Raw genomic sequence first — 27,628 nt, forward strand, 5'->3', positions numbered from 1 at the left:
CACGCAGGGAGAGAAAAAGACAATTTTACAGATAAGCTTTGCGAACGGAGGGTTATGAAGAAAAGAGAGGAATCATTGGGCTTGAGGGAAATCTAAGAAAAGTCTAGAAGTGAAAAGTGACGTCGTTACAAAATGATGTAATTGAGAATATATCGCTGATGTCCTTCTAAAACCTTGTATCTCCATATTTCGTGATTGCCATAAATCATATTAGTTATTCACCATTTGTTTGTCACTGGGTTTTGCAAATACCTAACCAATAAAAGTATTAAAACGTGCTTGTCAACTTTGACAACACTGTATAGTCAGGGACGGGGAATGAATATAAAGGGGCACGGGCCAGTTACATGCTATTTAAATGTTCTGTAATTTAATAAATAAGTTACAGTAACATAAAAACATGTTATTGATCAGTTCATTTTTGATGGCTTTCCACAGAGTCCTTCTTTAGTCTATGGAACCCATATATTAAACATAGATAAACATTTGTTTTTAATTGTTGTTAGGTTTTCTGTATCAAACTGGATGGCGCAAGGGTACTCAAGGGCCCCTGGGCACTGAACCCATTGGCCCGGTCCGTAATCCATCCCTGAGTATAGTCATTTAAAGTGTACAGTGTTTGGAGATATAAATTTGGAGATACAAGGTTTCAGAACGTTTACAGTTTTATATTGGGGAAGGCATTATATATACACAGTGATATGCCTACTGATTTTATTTACTCCTTTTACTGCATTTTTTTATATATACAACGATTTACGAGTTTCTGGCATTGAAAGCGTTAATACAACAGCTAGAGGTGGTGATTTTTGCTGCTTTTACAGAATTTACAGTTTTGGATCTTTACCCTTCAAACATAAGGGTTTCAAACAGAGTTATATTGGCATTGCGCCAAAAAAATCAAAATTCGAACATAGTCAAAGGATGATTTAAGAAATGAATTGATGTTAATGACATTTAACTAGAATAGCCTACTTATATAATAACTATTTTTTTAAATTACATAATAGTTATATAATTATTTAACGTAGCGTATTTTTTGCTAAACTTATTTTTTTGCCTGCTGGGGGTACGCTATTACGTCGTGTGCAGAGTGATGTTAACATTTAAGCTAGATAGATGGTGAGAGAAAATGGCACTATCAAACATCTAAAGTTGACAGTGAAAATAGGGCATACAGAAAGGAATCGAAGGACAACTATGCATTCATCCTACCCAGTTTTGTCAATGCAAAGCCGGTGTGTCTTATCTACAAGAAGACGGCACGACGAGACAAAAGCTGAATTTGCTTTGTTATTGTTCACGTGTTGGTGGTGAGCAGCCCCGGATTGGCTAATCGGGAGCACCGGGAGAATTCCCGGTGGGCCGGTCAGTTTTTTTGGCCGCGAGGGCCGATATTGTCATGGCACGGTTGAAATGTGGCTTTCCCTAGGCTGCCTTCACTCACAGCAGCCCTAATCTTTTTATTTATTATTTTATCGCAGCCCCACTCTTTTTTATTTCATATTTATTCGCAGCCCAACTCAGAGCGCAGCCTGCAGGTTAATGATGATGTGATTATCTTTTGACTCCCTGGCCCCGCCCCCGACAGCGCCACTGCAAGTTGCTCAAAATAAAAAACCGTCAGAAATAAAAATGGATGACAGAGAACGCAAAGGCGGCGCTGAAAAGGCCAGAATAAAAAGCAAGAAAGCTCTGGAAACTGACGCGGCCAAATGTTCTAAGCCGACCACATTTTTTCTCAAAACAAATGAAGACGACGAGACGGCCGGTAAGCTTACGTTAAGTTATTTAGGAATAGGAGCACTGCAAGATGCTAGCGGCTGTGCAAAACAAAGTTGTGTGCAAACAATTCACATGTCTCAATAGGTGCAAGGTAGCTCATTGTCAGAGCGCCTGTCCCCCATTCTGACCGACGTCGGTTCGAAGCCCGCGTTAATTAATGTTTTAGGGTTGTCCATGTTTCCTTGAAGCTACACTTATGCAGAGGAAAAAGAGATGAAACAATCATTAGAAATCATTGTGAAAAAAGTCAGATAACAGTCAAATAGTTTTATTATTTAATTAATGTTCTCATATTTGTATTTGAATATTTGAAGTTGTAAAGCAGACGTTTCATTAAAATAAATTATAGTGTCATTAGACAGTGCAATACATTTTATTTTAATCTTTTGTAATTTATATTTTTTTCCTTATTTCAATGTTTGGATATTTATGAACACTAATTCTTAAAGAAAATAGATTCTGATACTGTCCGGCTATTTACTGTTCTAATAAATCTTCACTGTGAAGCAAAACTTAGGCTACTCTATTTTCACTGAATGACAATGAATTCAAGGCTGTAGAGAACAGTGCGCTATTGCAGACTTAGGTTTTAATTATCATTATTTTAATATAGTCAGTCGTAAACTAAAGTGGGCCGGTCTAAGGCATGAAACTCCAGGGCTGAAAATGAGTCCCTATCCGGCCCTGGTGGTGAGGCCCTGCGTTATAAGCAAACGTTTCTATGCTTCACTGTTTGTTTTTTCATACCCCATATTTCATGATGGCTATTTTAGAAGTGTGTCTAGCCATCGACATACTCCTTTGAATATCTTTCAGAACTTTTCAAATTAAAAGCTCTCAATTCATTTCAAAATAAAATTTTGCTCTAAAAACATTCTTGTAAGGCAAATTCACTAAAGACTTTGATGGATCTATTTCAGGACCAGCTGCGGGCAAAATAAACTAAAATAATCAAAATAATGATGAAGGTCATGAGACCGAAACGTTTTTATACTTATTAAATTGACCTCTTTGCAAGCACTGCTAGTGTGGGGGATTTCTTGTTTTTTTGCTTATAACTACCTAAATACAACAAAGCTCAAGATCTGCATGAACATGAAAAAGAAAAACAGGCTTACAGTAAGCTCTAAAAGAATACAATCAAGATCAATTATTAAACAAACCATTTCCTTTGTTTTACATTCATAACTGCATTCTTTCACAGGTGTGTTTATGCATAGATATGTTCAGTATGTGTGCCAAAAACACGAGTATTTCTTTTTAAAGTAAATTGTGTCTCTCTGCAGTTGTGGATGGATTTTACTGCTTGTGTAACCCTGGATACGCTGGAATGAGATGCGAGCAGGACATCAATGACTGTGCCGGCAACATGTGTGAAAACAACTCAACTTGCCTGGACCTCCATCTGGTAGGAACAAGTCATCATCAGCTAACTGTTATTTTCCATGTACATCCCATAAAATAAGAACATTTTAGAACAAAATACATGTGGGTACTAAGTGTAGCAGCCATAAACATCTGTTGTTAATTATTATTGTTTACTGTGGAAGGCAATTCATAACGTTTCAATCATTCTGTGTACCGCATGATATGTCATGTACTGTATCCAGCAGGTGTCTACTGTAAAAATATAGTTATCATTTAATTTACAATTTATTTAAATGTACCAGAATACAGAAGATAGTAGTATTGCAAATACTATTTTAAGTTCTTTTAAAAATGCTAGCTTACTTCGCCATTATTTGAGTTTCATTGAAGCTATTTGAACCCCACAGTCTCCGAGAGCCATGAGTGAGTCAATGTGGAGCAATCAGCAGCTCAGAAGACTGTGTGACGTGCAGTTATTTGGCTCCAATCGCAAATCGTCTTTTATACCCTTCAGCAAACCCAAACTAATATATCGAGAGCGAGAGAGAGAGAGAGAGAGAGAGAGAGAGACCGGCCCCTCTGCTCTCATTTCACACTTTGCCTCCCCTCCCCAGCCCTTTTCTGTTCTTATTTATCTCGCACACTTTTTCTTCTCTTCCTCTATTTTTATTCCGGTGTTCTGCGAACAGAACAGGAGGCGAAAAATAGTTTATCATTTATTCATGTTGAATAATGCAACCTTGGGTCACGCTTTCTGAATGAAGGCAGAGAATAAGATTGGGCTATGCATGCCATCCCTCGAAACCCGGAGGTGGGCGGTTTTGTAGGATGCCGTCCTGTGGACAGAGAAGCGGGCATATATATTAGCCTCTCGCACGCTGGGTTAATTAATGATTTGAGAAGCTGTTTTGCATCAGGAAATGAGATCATTTCAGAAATGCATATGGGGTGTGACCTTGACAAAAGATGATGCGATGTGCTAGTCAAGATGATGACAGAAAAAAAATAGTTTCGCATTAATTTAACAGATTTTTATATTTAAGTAATCGCTTGTCATTTTGCATCATGTTGTTGTTTTGAGACCATAAAATCATAACTACTGTTTTTTCTTACTGAGTCTTTAAAGATTTAGAAAGGACAGAAAACACCAGAACAATTTAAAATGAGTTCATATGACTTGTGCATTAAATATTATATAGTAAGCCTTGCAGTAGTTGCGTATGGTAAGCAGATCAAAACATCAGTCATAATTGACCTTGAAGCTGCAATCCCTAACTTTCTTAGGTTAAAAATCAATTAAATACAATTTTTGCCTTCACTGAATCACAATGTTTAGCTTATAGTAATTATTCACCATAATCATTTTCTAGGAGATGTCAGTTTGACATCATTTGACTTCAACATGTATAGATAAGCATGAAGAGTAACTTGCAATTTTCGGTTGCGAACAGAGGTGGCGATAGAGAAGCAAAATGTATTAATTGCAGGAATTAATTAGTTAAAAAATCAAACTCATTTGATTCTGGATGTCAGCTCACTACCTCAATGATCCAATCACAGTAGTTACAAGCCCACTGGATGTGAAGTAAATAATGGTAAATAATGGTTCAACTTTGAGTCTGTTTATCACATAAAGCTGTAGTATGATGTGAGACGATTTTTAGGGAAGTCAAACAATAATACGCCTTTAAACAACATGAGGGTGAGTAAATGTAGACCCGAGTACTGTCTCTTTAAGAAATCAAAGTCAATCCACATCATGCCTTTTTCTGTCAAAAACTCTTTATTCTGTAAGAAGTAAGATATTTTGAGAAATGGCTTACAATGGAAGTCAAAGGGGTCGAATGATGTTTGCAACGTTCTTCAAAATATCTTCTTTTGTCTTCTGCATAAGAAATTCACACAAGTTTGGAATGAAACGTGAGTAAATAATAAAATATTTTTTGGACGAGGTCATGATGTCTCTTTAAAGCCATTACACTCTTGCAAATGAAGGTAAATATTTGATCTGGCTTACAAATAAAGCAATTTAAAGGAAATATGCTGAAGAGCAATGGTGACCAAACATGTTTACAACCCGCAATAAAAGTTTAGCATCAGTGTGTTAATGGCCTCTATATGCTTAATAGTATCGCCGCCTGAGTGCTTTAAAAGATTGTTCTACTGTCAGATGTATGAAATCACTGATTGAGAAACGGTTTAGCCAGCGTGTAATTGAGCTCTTAAATGCTACCCTTCCACGTGCTGGTTATATTGCAGGGGACATGGGATGCTGAGAGAGGGTGGATACAGAAGGTCACATGAGACCATATTTCTTCCATACAGTCTGTAAATTAGATTGACCTTTCTCTCTCGGTTGAGAATGCGGATTCTCTCATGCTGATTAGCCAACAGGAGTCACCACCTGCCCGGTACACGAGTCTGTGGAAGGACAAACACGACAGGCACCAGAACCGACACCCACATATCCAATGCAAATCATCTTCAGCTGATGCGTGCGTGAAGTTGAATTCAGACGCTTGGGGAGGGGAAACCGAGCAGTTTTTCCCAGTTGCTTTTTTTAACATTTGGATGTTTGGATGGTGGGATGAGTTTTATAGCTTTTATTAAATTGTACTTTTTATCAAATCGTTTCTTTTTCACGAGGTCGATTTGTTATGTTGGTTGACAGGTTAATACCCCAAAACGAGCAGGCATTTTTTACGTCCCTCTCCGATCTTCAGAATGAAATGGGACGTTTTTCGGTGCTCTGCCTTTAAGACGAATTAAGTTCACTCCAAAGTGCGTTAAATTCGATTTGTCACCGTGGGGTTTTTGACATGTTTACATTGCAGATATTTCTTTTTTTAGGTGTGTTTCATCACGTAAATTACTGCATACTCTACAAAAATAACAAAAACAAATTAATTTTTTACATTGTTTTCAAGACAAATATCTTATATCTAGACGCAAAATGGCTTAAAATATGAAGTCTTGTTTTTTTAAAAAGGGTAAAATTAAGAAGGTTTATGCTTAAAACGGTAACACTTTACAATAAAGTGCTATTAGTTAACAGTATTAAAGGCATTTGCTAACATTAGCTAACGATGAACAATTGATTTTTTCAGCATTTATTAATCCTTTAAGGATTGGTTTAAAGTGTTAAGCTATTGCAATAGTCAATAGTATAGACGTTATATCTAATATATGAAATATTTTGTTTAAAATAAACATAAATCACTTATTCATCAAGTACATTAAAATCTGTTTTCAAAACTGTCTCTAATAACTCACTATTATGTGAATTGTCAATTTGACATAATTTCACATCAATTTTAGGTTTCGAAGAGAGATGCTGATATATAAGCAAAATTACATACTGTAATTTTTAACAAAAGTTTCAATAAAACGTGACCAGATAGAACTGTTTACTTACCGGTAAAATTTTTGCTAAACATAACACATAATATAACACATCATATTACACATAAACTTAATATGTACTCAGTCTGTTAAACACCCTCACCGAAGTCAAACATACTCATGACAGTTAAAGATCCCTTTTATGTTATTGCTTAAGATAGCTGCAAAATATTGTGTGTGGATGGTTTTACATAAAACATGAGCGTATTTTCTCCGGTTGTTTTCTTTATTGTGTTCGTTCAGAGCTCCAATTTACTGCAGTGTCACGCGGTATAATGAAACTCATATACATGAGAGATGTTTCTAACCAGCGCATTCTCTCACAATTATCATCTTCTGAGTTTTTCAAAAGAACTTTTCTTTCCTGCAGACAGGAGCTCGCTTTTGAAATCCCTCTCCCAGATTGCGGTTTACTTCTTGGCAGCATTTATGTAGTTATTTATTTACTTGTGTTAAAATGAAAATACTCTGCATAACCCCGGGTTGCTTGAGAGACCTACGATCCCTGCAGATGATTTAGCAGCCTAAATAAGATTATATTATCCTTTAGCCAGAGGTGAAAACAGGAGTTTTCTGGAGGCATCCGATCTATCACACCATGTCTGCGTAGTTTCTTGTGTCTTATGAAAAAAGCCTGCAGTGCTTAAATTACATTAGGCAGAGCTTAACACTGTGTCTGTGTCTGGATGAAGCACAGATTAGCATGCACCCCAGGATCAGCCCTCAGGGCAGCGGTGATGAGGAACTCCAAAACATCCCTTGACTGTGCCAAACCTGCGAGGGACCAGACGGAATGAACCTTTGCCATGCAAAATAACAGACACCAAACCCCAGCAGTGATTAATTTTCACAATGAAAACTTTAATGACAAAGTGGAGGGAATAGAAGTTCAGAAACTCACCGTCACAGAGAGGACTTCAAGGACTGTGGGTTGACGGGTCATTCTCAAAAAACCTCGAAGTGAGATCGCCTTGGGTCATAGTCAAAAGTCAAATCTGCTTTATTGTCAATTCTGCCACACGTACAGTACATACATATAGAGGATTGAAATTGTGTTACTCTCAGACCCATGGTGCATACAAAATAACACTTACACGGAATAAAGAAATACAGATAAATACTGAACTATGTCAAATACAACTATTGATAGTGTGCTCAATAACGGATGGTCAGCTGAGACACGTCACTGTTTACATGTTATAATAAATGCTTTCCTGTAGCTCAGCGGTTAGAACATGGTGCAATGCCAAGGTCAGGGGATCGATCCCAGGGATTGCACATACTGAGAAACATAGTATAATGCAATGTAGCATGCTTTGGATGAAAGAGTCTGCCAAATGCATAAATGCTAATGTATTTTTTCAGTAACTGATGAATGTCAGTGGAGCGCAAAAAATTTCCCTACTGTTTCCCAAACATACATTGCACCTAATTGTGATGCCAGAAATACTGAAGTTTTAAAGTCTGTGCGTGCGTGTGTGTGCGCGGGTGCATGTGTGAGCTTTCTACGTTTTATTCAGACACTTTAAATCTATAAAAAAATGTATTAAAAAATTCAGTAACCGGCTGCCCTAAAATTAGTTCGAATTAGTTTTTTGCATGAAATTCATGTAATAACTAAAGTTTCACGTTGAATTAACGCAAAAATTTGAGGTAGCCGTGTAACTAAATTTTTTATATCGAATTTATTTATTTTACAATACATTTAGGCACAGTGATGGATTGACAGGTGAATACAGGTGGTCCTTCACAGATGCGTCAGGATGCATTAACGTTTTTTAATAATCTTTGAATGTGATGACATCGCAGAATGTTACTCCATTGTTTTGACCTTGTCTTTAGTGCTGTTAATAGACCATTATACTGCCGTGGGTGTAAACGGGGTGAAAGATTCAGCTGCGTTTTATGAAAACATCCACTTCGTGGCTTTAAACTGTGAGCGAGAATGTTTCAACCATGTAATCTGTGCCAGCACATTAAGGCGCAGCAATGCATTTCATGCACTTCAAGTTGTGTTTGTTTCAGATGCGCACAGGGTGTAGTTCCAAATGTTTTTCTTTGAAATGTGTGCTTCATGCAGATTTCTTCAGCAATGAATGTCAAAATTAATAGTTTGTATGCCTTTAAAGACATGCCTGAATATCTGATTCGCAGTGGTGGGCGGTTGAGGGAGAACATTTGCATAGCAATGGTTCCTCTTCCGTACAGATAACAAGTTTGAAAAGCATGCTAAATACAATTTCAGTTAATACAGTAGTGGGAGGGCTGAGATATGAAGCTGCCCACTGATTGCCATTATTACAAATGATAGTATGTTCAGAATACAGCTTATACAGGGCCCTCCACTATTATTGGCACCCTTTGTAAATATGAGCAAAACAATCTGTAACAAATTCTGAATTGTTTTTCCTTTTGATCTTCAATGAAACGTTGGAATATTGTCAATTTTTTTAATAAAAGTAAAACAATTTAAAGTGGGGGGAATATCACATTATTAAAAAAATACACCCTGGCCACAATTATTTGCAACCTTGTATTCAAAACTTCCTGCAACCTCCGTTCGCAGGTAAAACAGCTCTTTTCTTTTGATGTCTGACGGGTTTGAGAATATATGGCAAGTCATCCAAGTCCATTCCTTCATACAGAATCTCTTAAGATCCTTCAAGTGTTGGTGCTCTCTTATCTTCAGTTCATCCCACTCATTTTCTATAGTGTTCAGATCAGGGAAATGGGATGACTATGATGGGATCTTGATTTTGCGTTCAGTGACACATTTTCATTAATTTTGATGTTTATTTTGAACCAATGTGCTGATGGAATTTCTAATCACGACCCGTTATAATATTTCTAGCAGAGTAGGTCAGGTTTAGATTTTTTTATTTGTTGGTATTTGATATAAAACATGATGCCATGTATCTGAACCAGATGTCCAGGTATAAAAGTAGATCCCCAACAATGAAGGTCTGGCGACATATTTAACTGTGGACATCTTGTGTTATTGCTGCCAAAGAAACAATTTTTCCATCTCATATGGCCATAGAACCCAGTTCTGGTTGAAGTTCCAGTATGGCAGATGAATATGGAGGAGTTTGTTTTTGCATGAGAGCAGAAGGTTTGTTTCTTGAACAGTGTCCTAAACGACTTGTGGTGATGGAGGTTCAGTTTTCCTTTATTTTTATTAAATGCTCTCTGACCCCCAAAATGGATTACTGCAGTTTTCCATCTATGCTATATGAAGAGTCTTTGGCCACTCAAATTCTTCTCCTCACTGTGCATTAAGGCAATATAGACACACATCCTGTTTCAAGCAGATTTTCAACATCTCCAATAATCGTTTTAATTTTTCCTTAAAGCCCTTTTGGAGTTTGTGTAGCTCAACAGAACTTCGTTCTTTGGTTTTATCCATTGTGATAAATGATTATGGGGATTTGGGCTTTTTGTTGCTAAAATGTATTCTCTTGTGCAACAAGAAGTCATGACTGGGCCACATCATGTTTCTATTCACCTAGGTGTGCTAAGAAATTTTTTAATATCAATGGGAATATACTTGGGAGATATTTTACTTGGGTGCCAATAATTGTGACCAGGGTGTAAAAGAGAAAAAAAATCATAATGTTATATTCCCCCCACTTCAAATTGTTTTACTTGAATGAAGGGTTGGAATAGGGTCAATTTTTTCAAATAAACGATCAAAGGGAGAAACAATGCAGGTTTATTTTTACAGCCTTCTTTGCTCATATTTACCAAGGTTGTCAATAATAGCGGAGGTTACTGTATATGCATTTATTCTGAAAAAGAGATGGGTAGGTAAATGCAAATATCGATCCCTGCGGGATGGAAAAAGCAGTTAATACAGTCACACATCATTTTTCACACTTTTAAAGGGATAGTACGCCCCAAAATGGATTTCCTCGCCATTCTCTAGCTTTGTGTCTTCCTGGAATAGGAAACGCATAGTCGTTCATTCAGTAATCCAAGTCCTGTGTCAGAGACCAAAATTGATATTTGCTGAGAATCTCTGCCACCGCTTTCATTTGCATTCTCGAATCTGGAACAAAGTGTTTTCACGCACCGAATTCGAAGCGGCGCTTGAACAAATGAGATTTGAGACCTCAGCAGAATGGAAGATTTTCAGAGAATAATGAGTGAAATTTCATTCATATCTCCACACAAAGAACTATGTGTATGATGCTCCTTATCACTATTCATTTAAATTGTTTGATAAAACCATGAGTAAATGATAAAAGTTTACTTTCAACTATTGAAAGGTCAACTATTCTTTAGCTATTTTGTCATCCGTTATTTAAAAAAGACTATTGGAGAGACCAGTGGCAAAATAGGCTACGTTTATGTAGGTCATGGCAAGGGTTTAATGAAAGAGTCGCACTGCTGTCTATTATCTTTTCATCTGCTCTCTTCATTTACATTTCAGGGTTACAACTGTCTCTGTCTGCCAGGCTGGGAGGGAGGGTTCTGTCAACAGGAGAGCGACGAGTGTTCATCAAACCCCTGCAAAAACAACGCCACCTGTACAGACCTGCTCAACGCTTACAGGTAGGCTGCACAAACACAGACTGACGCTGGTAGTGTGTGAAAAAATATGTTAGTCATGATCTTGCAACGCCATGCTATATGTTATGTGATTTAATAGTGTTTAATGCAGGAATATTTCACCAAACAGTTACTCCCATATTCACACTATTATTTCAGATGTTAAAGGGAGAGTTCACCCCCAAAATATTCTGTCATCATTTACTCACCCTCGAGTTGTTCCAATTTTGTATACATTTCTTAGTGCTGATGACTGAATGCTCGTAACCAAACAGTTCTTGGTCACCATTGACCACCATAGTAGGAAACCTTACAATAGTGGTAAAAAATGCACCAGAACTGTTTTCTTTGTTACCTTCTTCAAAATATCTTCTTTTGTGTTCAACAGAACAAATACATTTATAAAGCACCTACTATGTTAGTCAATGGCGGCCAAGAACTGTATGATTACAAGCATTCTTCCAAATATCTTTCTCTGTGTTCATCAGAACAAAGACATTTATACAGATGGTAAGTAAATGACGACATAATTTCTTCCTTCAAGGCTTTCCATGCAGTTTGACAAATGTATTTCTTATTTCAACACAGAAGGTTATTTTCATCAACAAAAACGAGTTAATTTTAGTCGCAAAAATTATCGAATGACATGACAAAGTCTTGACATGCTTTAAAGGACGTTTCTGTCAGAAGGCAAACAGAAATGATGACAACATCCGAAAACTGTGTAAAGATTAACTCGCGTCGCTCTGCGCTCTCACAAATGTGAGAGATAATGAATTGCAGATGGCAGGTAAAACAAATGAATCCATCAATGGAGCGCAGCAGGAGGAGGTGTCTCGCGATTGGTGACTCACTTGAGGAAAAAGCTGCTGCCGCTGTTCCACCTAATGTGCCCTCTCGCTGAGGGCAGCAGAGAGACGTAGAAAGAGAGAGAGGGAGGAAAATAGAGTGACGGAGAGAGAGCGAGAGAGTGGGTTTAAGACAGAGATTGGTAGCAGAACTGTAATCTCACTGCCACCAAGTGGAATGCAGATACTTTTCTTGAATTTACTCGCTGGTAAATATAATCCCAGCTCACTGCTCAACACCTCCCAGTGTCCTATTTTCCGTTGCCTGGGATTGAATGCTTCTCAGACCAAAAGTGCTATTAACCTATGAATCCCCTCGGCTCTCCACAATCTCCTAACAGTGATTCAGTTTTTACTTCGAACACTGAAATTAATCTGAAATGTGTTAAGCATACCGTTTGCGTGGTTTCAAGTTTATCACTTCAAGTTAAAGTGATAGTTCTCCCAAAAATGAAAATTCTGTCATCATTTACTCGCCCTCATGTCATTTTAAACCTGAAATATTTTTTAATCTGATTTTGTTGTTCTGCAGAAAACAATAGAAGATTTTTTGAAGAATTTAGGTAACTGAACAACAGCGCTACCCATTGACTTATATTGTTTAGAAGCAAAACCAATGCAAGTGTAGGGTACTAGGTTGTTTGTTTAACAGCATTCTTCAAAATATCTTGTTTGGTTTTCTGCAGATCACGAAAGTCATAAAGGTTTGAAAGACATGAGGGTGAGTAAATGACAGAATAGGTGAACTATCCCTTTTAGTAATCTTGTATTTTCATATCTACAGTACTGAACTCTCTGAATTAACTTTTAGAGATGGAGAATGTGGTTCATTCTGATATTTTCTAAAACATACTTTACTATTGGCTGTTTTTCACAAAATAATAAGAAAAGTGCCATTAATATGTCCTGCTACAGTAGGGAATCTGAACACAAAAATAAAAACGTGCATCAAGCCTTACATTTGCATTTCTACCATATGATTATGATTCTTTTTAAACAAAACCTGTAAGAATAGCATTTGTAACCTCTTTAAAACAGCCTTTTTGGTTATTGTTTCCCAGATTTGTGTGTCTATTTTTATGCAGGAACTTTAGGATGTAGATGCACATTGTGTTTAACCCCTGCAGACCCCATATTCAAATTTTGTTTTTTTTCCCTTGAGTTATTATAAACCTGTTTGAAATTTCTTTTCGAGACGAGTAGAAAGTTAATGCTGCGTTTCTTTGTACAACAAAAGTAAATGGTGACTGAAGCTGTCTGTCTTTTTTGAAAAAAAAATGAAACGACTCCCGGATGTTCCTTTTTGGGTGAACTGTCACTTTAAGGCTAAGTTTCAATTGTTAATAAAAGTTTGAATGGTAGCGCACACGGTATAATTCTGATATAAAAGGAACAAAAAAAGAATTTTAGAGATGTGTGACACTCATTAGTGCCAAAGCACCACAGGCAAAGTTAAATTGGCAGCCCCGGGGGAATTCGCTTTTATGCTACAAGGTCACTGTGTGCCAGAAATGTCAGTCTATTCATACATGTGTGAATATTTGAACCTTTTTGGTCATGCGTTTGCAAAACTAGTCAATGTGATGTACCACAGAAAACCGTGATGTCAAAGAGACCCAAATTTAGCATAAATGGAAAACTAGATGTGTTATCAACACCGTAGACACCTCGGAAGAACAAACTTGGATGGATGCACAGCAATGACTTATGGGACTTCAAGTGGTTTCGGTACGCATTGAAGGCATTCTTGATATCAAGAAAACATCAAGGTACTTTCATGCGTTCTCTGTTCTTGCATTCTTGAGTATTGGAACTGGTTATTGATGATATAGAGTGAGAACACGAGTACACAAGAGCACTGACGAACGCATATTGAGAAACGCCCATAGTTATGTGTATTAAATTGCATTCTCCAAAAAATTACACATTCAAACTTTAACTTATCTTTGCAACCTAAATAGTCCATTTAGTACCACACATCTTAGACTATATATTGTGTTATCAGTGCTCAGGGTTTAGTTGGCACTGCATCAGCAGGCTATTCTCGCATCCCAGTGGGTTGTCTCAAGCAATAACACTCACTCTGGGGGGGGTCAGTCAGGGAAGTTCAAACAAACTTGTAGCTCAATGTAATTTTCCTCGGGTCAATTTACAAAATAGAACTCTTTGGTGTCTTATTTAACTCTTAGAGTAACAGTTCACCTAAAAATGTTATTCTCTCATAATTCCAGATACTGTATAACTTTGTTTCTTATATGTGACTCATTTATCCAAAATACTTCAATGGTTAATAACTATCTTCTGAATCGAAATGATACTGTAGGTTCATGTAAGAAAACTATTTATATCTATTTAGGCGTGCTAAATATGCCAACAAATTGATAACTGGAGTCCAATTTTGAGTCCCATACTGTATAAAATAACACGACATCATTTTTGTTGAGCTACTCTCTGAAAAACCTTGATTTTGTCCCACAGGTGCACATGCCCTAGTGGCTGGGCAGGTGTGGACTGCGGAGAGGATATAAAGGAGTGCACGTCCTTTCCCTGCCTCAACGGGGCACATTGTGTTGAGTCTGACATCCCAGGGGAGTTCTTCTGCACCTGCCCTCCTTTCTTTACCGGCTCCCTTTGCGAGCACCCTTACGACCCCTGCGACCTACAGCACAACCCCTGCCAACAAGAAGTGGCCTGCCGAGCACGCTCAGATGGAACCGCTCTCTGTGTTTGCCCAGCCGGTGAGATATAGCAACTCAACTGCATCCTTCCTATTGACACGCCCACTGTGACTGAGATCTTAGTCGCTCTTTCGCAGGGTTTTCACCTCTGTTATATTTGCACTGCGGCTTGTTGTTTAAATTCAGTCTATCTTCTGCCACAGTTCTTCTTCACCTTAAAGTTGGCTGTGTACTCTTAAAGGAACAGCTCACCCAAAAATGAAATGTATATGTTCTGTGCCTGACAGTAATACTCACAATAACACTGTCATGGGGAAATTTGAGTTTTTAGACATTTAAAATCCTAACCAATAGCATGTTAAAATGAGATGAATTTCTGCATGTACTTCATAAATCACACCCCAGCACTTTCTCACGCGTCCTTTATAGCTTTACAGCTGTATAAACCACAATTTTGAGAAGCAGATAAAGAAAAAAAAGTATAATTAAATACCAGCGTTTCATGAAATCCTCACCGTATCATAAAGCGCTGTGAAGTTATGTATTGCCTTACGGTGGTTTTAAAAGATAGATAGCATAATTAAAGGGCTCACAACTTACTTTTTATCATTTTATTTTTTTCATTTAAATTGCCATGGTTTTATGCGCTAAAAAACTTTATTAAAGGACTGTGTTCCACCCATTTGAATTAGATGGGATTCGCACAGCAGCTTATACGTACAGAAGGGAACTACATGAGGCTTTAGTATTTCCTCACATTTCAAGTGGAACGATGGGTGTTTTCCTCGTATTAGGGTTGGTGATAATAGTACCTGTTTAACTGTGATTGGGTGGACCAAGTTGCTAAACTTTTCATTTCATATGTCATATACATCAGTAACGTTAGCCTTAAAAGTCAATGTTGGCCAGTGAGGTTACCGAACCCTGCTTAAAAAATCAATAGAAGCTTGAAAGAAACCATAGAAAAAAAGATATATATATAATGTTTTCCATTAAAATATTATTATGGTCCGTAAATATATCTTTAAAAAACTAAACAATTATGAACCATTAGCTTTAACCATTAAAACCATTACAGAATTTATTTCTTTCTGTAGTGTTTTTTGGGCATTATTCCAATAGAAATAATTTGTCAGATAACATTAAAATCATTAAAACCATGACAATTCCCATTATAACCATGAAATCGGTTAAACGCTTGGACAGGGTTTTTTTTCATCAGCAGGGATGTTTTGTGTTATGCGGAAGAAGGTAAATCAACCTGATTTCGACCAACATGCAGAAGAGTAAATAATGACAGAGTTCAAATGTTTAGATGAACTGTCCCTTGTGTTAATGGTTGTGACATCACTGCCGTGGAGATTCTGTAGCTAATGACCTATGAGCCATTTATTGCAGCTGTGTTTTACTTTTGAGGAGACAGCCATGTTGACATTTGTCTCCATTTTTATTTTGGAATGACTATCTTTCCATCACTCCTAAGATTGGCCAGCGTTACGCTTGTCTAACCTTTAAATGTGCCAAAATGCTCCACATTGCGGTTGTCACAAGAGGCAGAAACTGGCATGTGAGAGGAAACCTTGGCCCGCTGTATATAAATAGCTTCGGGTTTAGTTCTGCAAGCTCTCCTCTGCAGTTATTTGTCCATTGATGTCTTCAGCATGGAAGGGAATTGAAGATCTCACACTGAAAGTTATCTTGACCGTTTGAATTGTACTGTCTCCCTTGTTAAACTGTGACTTACCCTTCCCGCGATGTTACCTTTATCATTCCTTTCCTATTTCTGGCATTCTTAAAAGACCGGACCATCTGACTCCTGCAGGAGTTCAAGTGTTTCATTAAATTATGGCTGCAGGTTTCCATCAAAGAAAGACTAGGCCTGTCTGATGAATGTATAAAATGGGGTGAAAATGAGGTTTCGCCACAATCTCTTTAATCACGACGAGCCAGCTCATCTCTTGTGTCCGTATACACGCGACGAACGCTCCTCTGTCATTTCAAACCCTTCTGCTGATATTATTATGGTTGTCCAGATCCAATCACCTAGTCATAATACAAGTCTGATGTGTTGGAGTCTCCGATTGCTCTTACTGTAATGTTGCACATTTGTATTGGGTTGATTCTAGAGTTTTGCAGAGAATTGAATGCATTTCCACAGCGATTCAGATATGATCAGTCATTCAAAGACAGCAGAAGGAGTAAATGCTGTAGAGCTGCATAATGTGTCTTGCTGTGTGTTTTTCAGGGACACGAGTGCTCGAGTTATTGGGACTGCAGCGATTGATCATAAAAACGCTATAGTTGTGTGACATCTTTGTAATATTTTATTTTCAAAAGGAGAGTAACAGAAGTGAATGGAAATGTGTTTTCCTTTACCTTCAACTCATAGAATACTTGAAATTGCCCTGCTATTTTTTGCTATAGGATGCAATTATATGTGCCAAAAGTACTTCATTAATAGACTAGATGATATTAAATATAATATTGTACAAGACATAAGAGTAGTTGGGGTTAACTGTAACAAATGATTTTAACCCACTGAATAAGTGCACACTTCAAAATTATACCGCTGATTTAAGACGCATTAATATTGCAGAATAGCGTTTCGCTTTGTGCGGTGCTAATTCCTTTAGCTGTCAGGAATAATACGTTTAAAGCACAAGTCACCTCAAGGAGGCACAGTACCTACATTACAGTCTGAAATAATTTCATTCCTTCTACTAAAAATTCTGAAAACAAAAGTCTCAATGCAAATAAAAGATAACAAGCATCAAAGTTTGATTTCAACCAATTGTTTCTCTATGATTTCCATTGTGTACATGGCATTACTCACTTAGTATTAAATATATCAGTGTTATTTTTTCACAGAATATTCTTTACATTGCGTACGATGATTTTATATAGAAAACAGAAAATCAACAAAAAATTACTTTTAACAGACTAGGTCACATGGTTTCCTTGGACTCATGTGCCTGGCTTGAAGTTAACTTCCGGTCTGTGTTTGGTTATAGTATAACCATTTATTTATTTTTTATTTAATTTATATTCATATTAATTTGTTTGTATATTTATGATTAGTATTTAACTACTCAACAGTTATTGATTCTTTGCGACGGTCTACCGGAAGTTACGTTTGGGTCACATAACGTTTGTTTGCTGTATGTTGTGGCCGCTGAAAACGTCTATAAACCAAAAACTCAGGTGAAGACATAATCTTCATTACACATTTAAAATATTTTTTATTCAATTGAATGCAATATGAATTTCTTACAGTAGTGTTACAACAGCCCTTATTCCCTTCATAATAAAATATTGTACGGCATCTATAAGACTCAGGACAGGGATATCATCTGTCCAACAACCTAGTGACTAAATAATTGTTAGTTGGGATTCAAGGGGTTTCAAATATTAGACAGAAAATGACTTTTAATAAGTTTAGTTTGACGATTCCCCACAGGGTTCCTATATCCTTCTGTTGTGTGAAATTATAAAATGCAAATTTTGACTCGGAAAAAAGAGAAAAGCCTACTGTATACGACTTGCAACAGAGAAGATCATTCTCATTTCTTTCTGGATTGCATCTGGTAAATCTCATCTAAATGTGTTTACCTTGTTATACATCGGACATCTCTCAGCTGCACCTGGCTGCGTGACCTGAGAAACATTGCATCAGATCTCCCGCTGTGGGCATCCTGAATGAATAAAGTGTGTGTCCAGGGGCCGGCCAGAGAGGTGTTATTGATTTTTTTATTTCGCATTACGCAGTTGTAACGCCATCATGGAGGAAATTTAAAGAATGTGGGGAAAAGGATAAAAATAGATCGCTTTGGCAATGCGCGGATTTCTTTTTCTGGGGAGAAAAATTGGAAATTAGCATCTACTGCCGAATACATTACCGAGATCGAGCGGCGCGTAGGCTCACATGCCACCTCATTTTCTCTCTATTTCTCTCTCTCTTTATCTACACTCGCTCTGACTCACGGCCGTTCACAGCCCACACTTCATATCTTAGTACACGGTCGCCTGGCAGATACATTGTGTATTATTGCACAAGCCGTGGCTTGAAACACAGCCTGAATTCACACAGACGTGACATCTACCCCAACCTGCTGTATTTTTAACATTTTACTCTCAATAGTGCAAATATTATGTGTTATTTCGTACTACTACTAGTGCTTTTTCAAACTCTTCGTTACTGAGGTCTTTATTTAAAAATGAAACGGTTGTCATTTGTTATTTGCATATTTTGGTCAACAGTTGGATCAAAAGAGAAATTACGCAGGCATAATTTAGATACTAGTAATTTACGTACAGTATAAACTCATATGTGGACTTCCGTAATAAAATGACAAGTCTTCTGCCATGTGATTGCTTTGTGTGAGCAACAGGCTGAAATTGAACCCTTCAAAAACAAAATCTCGCTCTGCAGGAGCTCACAAATATTACTCGCACTCGCTTCAAGTATGGCTTGTTTTATTTTTCTTTATACATGTTGCAGCAGGTTTGACATCACTGAAGCCAAATGCCATTGGTTCTCACATATAACCTCTCTGAACACAGCACGCCCGTTTGATGAAGACTGACATTTGCAAGTCACTGCCAAGGGGAAGATTTTCATTGACTATAGCGACCTACATTTCAGTCTGTTCCTCACACATAACTGTTTTATGACTTGAGAAGAGTTGCTTTGTCACCTTAAGTCATATTATGTATGATATCGTTTAACAAGTCACATGGTTACTTTATGAATTTTATGTAAATTATAAACTTGTGTTGAATGAAACGCAGGAATATGTACATTTAAAGAGAATTACATACTAAAATGTTAGCGACTGAGATTTCTGAGGCACCATTGACTACCATGGTGGATTTTTTTTGTGTGACATGTTAAACGCAAAATTAGAAATGTATACAGGTTTGGAAAAACTTGAGGTTGGGTAATTCTTTACGGAATATTCAATTTTGGGTGAACAATCCTTTTAATACGGTTTAATTTCTTGCTTGGGCATCTAATAATGACAGAATGGCATGACGTTGTATTGAGCACAACTTCATAAAACGTCATTTTGATGCTCTTTTGAATTGAACTCTGTACGCTTGTTTTCATCTGCCTTATTTACAGCTTAAACTGCATTACTCTATAAATTGGCTGGTTGGTTAGTTGACACGAGTGTGTAACACGGTAATGAAGCGGGGCCCCAGCTGAGGCTGGGAGATAGGAGCTGACAGAAAACAGCACGCATCTCTCCATGCAAATGATGCTTTCATGCAACATTTATTGAGATACAGGCGCGGAGCCACGAGATCACACCCTGCCTCTTGTTCAGCTGAGCAGGCACAAACCTTTTTGTGTACACAGCAGCTTGCTTTTAAATGTTGTACAGCAAGAACAGGGCCGGCAATAACACCCCTTACCTTGTGCTGGAGAGATCGAGAGGGAGGGAGAGAGAGAGAGAGAGAGAGTGATGATGTGAAACAGGGACAGGGTCCTTGTGCTTTGATTTCCATCACCTTGTCATTTCTACAGAGGCTCTCATAACCTATGTTGACATCTATCAAACATTTTCAATCAAATGTTTGGTCACACCTAGAATGTACAGTTGTATGAGACAGGACACTGAGAAAAATGTGCTGCTTGTCCGATTTATGAAATTTAAGTTAATTCAACACAATTATTTAGTCCAGCTTGAATGGGTTGCGTAGCGTTAATGTGGCACTGTTAAAACTACGCCGAGGATTTTCAAAAATGTTGTTTTGTTTGTGTTTTTCAGTGAAGTGAAACACTTTTTTATTTATCTATGAGATTAGGAAATGTTTGTTTTTGTGTTCAGAAAAGTGGTGCCTTTGTTTAAGTTGTGGGAGGTTACATTTTAAAACTTTCATTTCTGTTGAGCTCTTATTATCTTCTTGTTAAAAATAAATGAAAGTTTTATTTCACATATTTTATATGAAATATTCCTAATTTAAAATAAGGGAAACTTTAACATATAAAAAACACGTTAGTTGAACGAATATACATTTAGTCAAAAATGATTAGATTTGTCTGAACTATTGACAACCTTACCTGTACCAGACCTGTTCCCAAAGATACAGCAGACTAGGACATTTCAGCTGTATCCTTTTTTCCCAATTTGGCTCTCTCCTGTCCCTCCCAATCAGTACTTACAAACAGAAGAGCATCAACTTTAGAACTGTTACATTAACTTTTCACATGCCCTCAGGGTTGGATTATAGACTGAGCCAGCAGAGCCAGTGCTCTGGGGCTTTGGACTGTTCTGGAGCTTGACACCACACACCCCAAAACTGCCAATAGACCCGGGCACTGCGCGGGCCCCTTGGAGAATTCAGTATGAGATGACCAATAGGGTTCCCCTGTCCTCAAGTGCACACAACAAAGTTTCTAAGTTTTACTAGTTTTCCATGTAAATATACATTGTTTGGTAGGACTCCATAGTTTCTGACTGAGGTGAGTCAGTACATTGGAAGTAGAGTCTAAAAATTGTTTTATGTCATAGTTGGGTCAAATAGGGATAGAACCGATTATTGGGTTATAAATTAACCTATAATGGGTTGTTGTTATTTAACTGTGGGTTGAAACAACCCAAAATTTGTATTTATTTATTTATTTACATCCCAATGGCTGGATTTGTTTTATGTAAAAATATTGCTGGTTTGACATAACAAAAAGCTGTTTACATTGCATTATTTTAAGAAAACTCTATTTTCCATAGTATTGACATGTAGATGCAGAACCTTGTGTTAAAGAAAACACACAATCCCATTTTTCCCTTTGTATGTATGCAATGTGTTGTTGCTGTGCACCTTATGGGCAAACTCTGAAGTTTCTGAACTTTTTGTGATTGTTCGTCCTTTTCTTCCCTACTTTTCATTTTATTCTTCTCCTTACATAGCGCTTTTGTCATCTGCATACGATTGAGATTGTATTCCATTCAAACCAGTAGGTAAACTGCTTTCCTCTGCAGTTAGCCTTATCTCCTCTCCTGCACGATTGTATCTCCACTCCTATATTGCAATGCATTGCGAAAAGTACATCCCACTGTACATGTGCATGTGGCTGCGGGTACATCCTTTTGTTGTTTTAATCTTTCTATGACAAAGTAATTTCAATGGGAAATGGTCCCGTTATCAAGCTGAGGTGGCTTGGATGAAGATGGGAACAGGAAGCTATGACTTCATACTTGGAAGGCGGCATTGCATTGGCCAGTTGCCCTGTTTGAGACTCGCAAATGTGGGTTGTTACTCACAAATTTGTGTAAAAGAGAGTCTAAATAATGACATTGAGTAGACATTGAGCGTAGATTTGCTTCAGACTTTCTGTATGGCCGCTGAAGTCATTCAAAAGGCTCTCATCATATTGACCTAGATACAACAATGTCAGCTTCTGCTTTTCATGCATACACGAAAGCTTTATAAAATGATAGCTTGACACTCAATAAACATTATAATGGCTGAACGCTGGGGGTTTCTAAAGAATCGGCAGCCTGGGGAAGGGAATGAGAAAGAATGGGTTATTTTACCTAATAGATTTCTTCCAGACTCTCATTCTGCCGCAGTGAGTCATGCTGAGTACTGCAAGTTTTTCTCTTTATGTTTCATATATGGCTGCTTTAGATGATACACTGTATGTTTTCTTGGCACATAATGTGTTTGACGCCAGTGAATCTGGCATCCTGGGCAATTAACTTGAGTAATGGAACCCGTCTTTTCTGTACAAAATTGTAAGAGTTTATACCCTTGTTTTAAATACATTGCCAATAACTAAAATATACAGTTTCCAATAATATACAATAGAACATTATCACTTGTCAACCCTTGCCCATTGAGGCCAGGAAGCACCAACTTCAGGCCTTTTAAACAATGGAAAAGGCGCCGGCACATTTATCTCTTAATTAGATTCTGAATAATAATTTGTGTGTTGCATCACAATTAGCCTTTGTGCTGAAATATCTCCTGTAGTGCATTCTTCCCTGTCCATGTTCACCGGTGATTATAAATATTTAGCATTGGCCCTCTTTTTGCTGGTGTCGCTCAGATTGATGACCACGAGCCGGGGCTAATTACCAGGACGCTGTAGCTTTAAGACTGCAATCATAAATCTTGGTTATTTATAAAGATTGTTAATAATAGGAATGGCCGTAGTTCACCTTGATGAATTCATCAAGGTAGTTAATGACCCTTTGGTTTAAAGTTTAAAGAGAGTGCATGTGTGTGCATGGTAAACTCGCTGTGACCATTTTCTGTCATATAAGGTTTTTCAGTGGATCTTTTTGCTATAGATTCCCAATAGTACATACATGTGGACGTTGCATACTGTCAAATAAAATATGCTGGGTAGATTCAACCTATGGATTGTTAAGAATGATTTAAACCAACGGTTGGGTTTGTCCCTATTTTACCCAACCATGGGTTAAAACAACGTAGCATTTTTATAAATGTAATGTGGAGAATATTTTTCTACCTTTTAAAATGTACAATACCTGTGGGTTTATCACACTCACTTTTGTTCCAAAAAATATAATACAGATTTGAAAAGGCTATATGTTTTCAACCAGTTTGTTTTCCAAGGCTATTATGGATCCTTAAACATCCAGACTTCATAAAGCTGTGTTCCTACAGATATATTTGAAAGCAGTCTCATATTGACTTTGGAGGATGTTTTGTTTCAGGGATTAACTGCATGACTTCGTAGGGTACACAGAGGATGCTGGGAGAGAGTGATGGAACATTTGTTTAAGCCACAGGTATTTCGCTTTACGCCGTGACGGTGGAGAACCTCTGGTCTTGAAGTGTGTTCCTCCTGCAGATGCATTAATGTTGACATTCCAAATCTGCCCATGAGATCACCAAAGGCTATGATTGACAGTTCATTTTGTACAAATGTCAGCTGTATAGAATTCAACTGATATTGTCCCTCATGAGCACTCATTCATTCAATAATCAGTTTGAATCAAATTATATTTGAGTTTGTACGGTTCAAAAGTCGGCCAGCTCTGAAAATGCTTGGGAAAAGTTGTACATTTCATTGGCAATTTCGGTAAAATAATAATTTCCTGTCTACCCCTTTAAAAATGGGTTTAGTGGGTTTAATGGGTTTTGGGGCAAAAAGGGAGTTTCAACTCAAAATGCGGGGTTTACTACAACCCAATGTTGGTCGAATATGGAAATGTTTTAATTGAACCCAAACTTGTCCATTTTAAACCCAACCGTGAGCTAAAAACAACACTTTTCTGCATTTTTATCATTAATTCAAAAAAACAATACATCTACAGCATTTATTAATATTAGTGCATTTAGGTTTCAGCATTTATTTATAAATTTTAAAATCAAAAGTTTTGTTTGTTGAAATTAGTTAATGCTGAGTGAACCATATTATGAATGAACTATGAACAACTGTGTTTGTATTAAAGTGGTAGTTCACCCGAAAATGAAATTTCTGTCATCGTTTACTCGCCCTCTTGTCATTTAAGACCTGTATGACTTTCTTTCTTCCGCAGAAGATAATAGAAGATATTTTGTTATCTAGTCCCCATTCGCTTGTATTGGCTTGTGTCCATATAATAGAAGTGAATGGGTGCTGCCACTGTTTGGTTACTGTCTTCCTCCAAAATATTTTATTTTGTGTTTTACAGAAGAATGCAAGTCAACCAGGTTTGAAATGACAAGAGGGTGAGTAAATGATGACATCATTTTCACTTTCGCTGAACTATCCAAAATTACCAAAGGTTAATAAATGTTGTAAAATGCGATGCCAGTTGTTAGTTATAATACTAATGAATAAAACCTGTTACCAAAATGTAATTCATCTTCCTTAGGCTAGTTTGACTAAAACACTTTTTTTTCTCCACATTTACGGCACATAGTCACTATCGAAGACCTCTTGAAAATGACGACCGGGAGGGGGAGTAGGAGACATTAACATATTCTGTTTTCTGTATATAATGTGTGTGAAAAACTTCCTTTGTGTTGTTGACTGGACTCAAACCATCGATGTGAAGACCTTTTAAATCTGATGAATAAACTCTATTACTTTCAAAACAGTTTGTTCCCCTCATCCTTCCAAATTTTGAACACGCAGGACTAGCAAAGATCATTGAGTCCTACACTGGGTGATGTTATTCCGTGTGGTCTCACTTGACCTCAAATGAACCTTCTGCCGTCGACGGCGAGAACAAATGGAATAATTTATGACACGCATTAAATACAGATGGGCCATACTACTCATTTGCCATCTGATTGTTTACGTTCTGAGTCATTTCTAAGGTGAGAAACCTCCCCGTGCTTTGAAGCACTTCGGCGGAGACGAGATAGATGTGCTGATTTGTTTCAGAATAAAGTGCGCGTACTGGAACTGTAAATATATTCGGGGGTGACTCGGAATGAAATCAAAGCTCATTAGGCTTTTGAAAGCATTAGCAGGAAATGTACGAGGCTGGTGCGTTTCCTTTTGTCTCTCCGCTGTCGTATAGCACCTGCTCTTACTGCTAAACTAATTAGACAATAAACTCACGAGATGCTATGAATGGCAAAAGCTGGAAGGATTTCTTTAAGTGCTGTGCTTCTATACATATTCGTATGCTTTTTAAAAGAAGCATTTTATCTTTTGGGCAACATTCGCTGACAAAAGTCTCGTTTAAAAGCATTATTCTGAAGCTTCTCGCCGAGCGGAGGACAGGCTTATATCAGAATCGCACCAGAGAAAAGCTGAATATTCTCGTCTCCCAGGGCCATTTTCTCCCGACAAGAGCACTGAGCTGATTACACCCCCCTTCCCTCATCCACGTAATGAACACGAGCAAAGAGGCTCCTGAACTTCACCTCCTCCATCTCCCCCATCTTAACAAGATCCTTTCCACACTTCCACCGTGAGCCTTCAGCCTAATCTGCGGAGGCACAGAGGTATTATTAGAGGCGCTCGGGCCCTCGGAGGACACGTGGGGCCCGGCAGATGAGATGGGCCAAGGGGAGGTGCACGGTTCCATTAAGATGCCATTCACCATGGGCCTTTGTTATCATTGATCCTAACGCTTTGAGGGAGCGGCGAGACTTACTGATCCATGACCGTCTCATCTGTGTTGCAGGGTTCGAGGGAGCTCGCTGTGAAATTGATAGCGACGAGTGCATCTCCAGACCTTGTCAGAACCGAGGCCATTGTGTGGATGGGGTCAACAGTTACAGGTCTTTTGTTGCTTTTATTTGTATTTTTAGTTCTCTGCTGTGTTTGTTTTACTTTGAAAAGGTACACTGACCTCTGGCCCTGTTGCTGTTTGTGTTACAGAAGTAGTTTGCTCAGAAAATAAACTTTTTGGGGAAAGTGCTTCTGTCATTATTTATTCAACAGCATGTCGTGCCAAGCACGTGTACTGTTTTTCAAAATTTCCTAAAGTAACAGCATGCAGGTTTGGACTGATGTGAGGGGGGTAAACAATGACACATTTTCAATATTTTTATACGAGAGTGTTTACTTTTTGAATATATTATGGATTTGCCCAAAAAACTGTTCATATCTTCAAATTATATCATAAAATATCTGATCTGTTAAATGCCACAGAAAAGTTTTAGAGAACATTCAAAATTTTCCTTTAATCGGCATTTCTAGATGCCTTTTGGTTTTCATTTTCTGCTAATAAATGCAAATAGAAACAATATTTTTATTTGAAATGTTGTGGAAATAATGTAATGTAGTTCACATAATGAAACAAAAATGATCATTTAAACTTAACACATACATATAAATAGTGAATTCAGAAAAACTGGAAAATAATTTCGCAATGGTCTCTTAATATTTAACGTCAGATGCATAACATAATAGATTCCTGTATACATAAACCTATATTTGCTTAATTTGATATTATTAAGCAAATTACACTTTTTATTATTAATAAAATGCAATCTAACAAAAACAATCCAGGTCATGATAGGTGGTATTATTCAAGTATCTATTATTTGTAGCTTTTTTGCTGGAATGGTCTTTGTCGGATCATGGCACCACATTCGAGTTGAATTGAGGTCAAAGCTCTGACTTGACTTCTGTTTATGCCGCTCAGTTGCTCTCCCTGAAGCTGTTCTCTCCCTTATTTTGCAGTAATTTTCCAGACATTACACTCTGTATATTTATCAGAAATGTCCATTTGGCCTCATTTGTCTACGTGATGTTTTTTTCTTGTAGTGCTTTGGGACACCCAGGTGGTTTAGCAAAAATTAGAGGCACAGCCATTAGTTTCTGAATGTATTTATTTTTGGAAGAGCAGTCACTATACACTCATTATTCCGTACAGAGTTCTGTTATGAAGATTTTGTAACCCGTTGTTTTTCATGCAAACACAAAATACAAAAACATCAAAATATTGATAAAGAAATACGACATTTATACAGGAAGAGACAGGAAGAAAATGTGCAAAAGTGTCATCATGTATGCAAAACGCAATGGAAAATATGGATAAGTCTGATAAGTCACATTACAGTATTTGCAAGAACAATGTACTTGATAACACTAAGATTTATTTTACATTTAAATTTTAAAGACATGTGTAAGCTTGGAATTAAACCGTATGATTTATCTGTTGACATTTTAAAACTGCAGAGTTTCACAGACTGCTTTTTACAACTACTGTATAACATGATTCCTCTTCTGTCATCTCCATGCAGCTGTTTCTGCAAGCCGGGTTTCTCGGGCCGGCAATGTGAGGAAGACATCAATGAGTGCGTCTCCAACCCCTGTCAGAACAGAGGCGTCTGCCAAGACCTTGAGAACAGGCAAGTACCATGGCAACACTGAACTGTTGTTGTTGTGCTTTTTCGCTCTGTAGGCTACAGCAACCCTCATAAATTGATGATGATGTTGAGGCCCGTGTATCCTCTCCCAACTATTTGTTTTTATTATACGGCCAAGAAATGAGACAAGTTTGAGAGTAGCCCATGTGTTATTGTCTAAATTGCTCCGGTTTACATGAAAGGTATTTTTTCATCCTTGACATA

The 27,628-nt window shown here is 37.5% G+C and overlaps 1 protein-coding gene across 1 annotated transcript in view; it reads left to right on the forward strand.

Moving 5' to 3' along the window:
• eys (eyes shut homolog) overlaps positions 1-27,628 on the forward strand; it is a 160,408-nt gene that overhangs the window by 57,100 nt on the left and 75,680 nt on the right. The window contains exons 21-25 of the mRNA XM_079473466.1: positions 3,072-3,193; positions 10,988-11,109; positions 14,433-14,692; positions 25,732-25,828; positions 27,299-27,406. Coding sequence (XP_079329592.1) covers positions 3,072-3,193; positions 10,988-11,109; positions 14,433-14,692; positions 25,732-25,828; positions 27,299-27,406 — 709 coding nt within the window. The remainder of the gene's footprint in view (positions 1-3,071; positions 3,194-10,987; positions 11,110-14,432; positions 14,693-25,731; positions 25,829-27,298; positions 27,407-27,628) is intronic.

This window comes from Barbatula barbatula (assembly GCF_947034865.1).
Source record: "Barbatula barbatula genome assembly, chromosome: 14".
Classification (NCBI taxonomy): domain Eukaryota; kingdom Metazoa; phylum Chordata; class Actinopteri; order Cypriniformes; family Nemacheilidae; genus Barbatula; species Barbatula barbatula.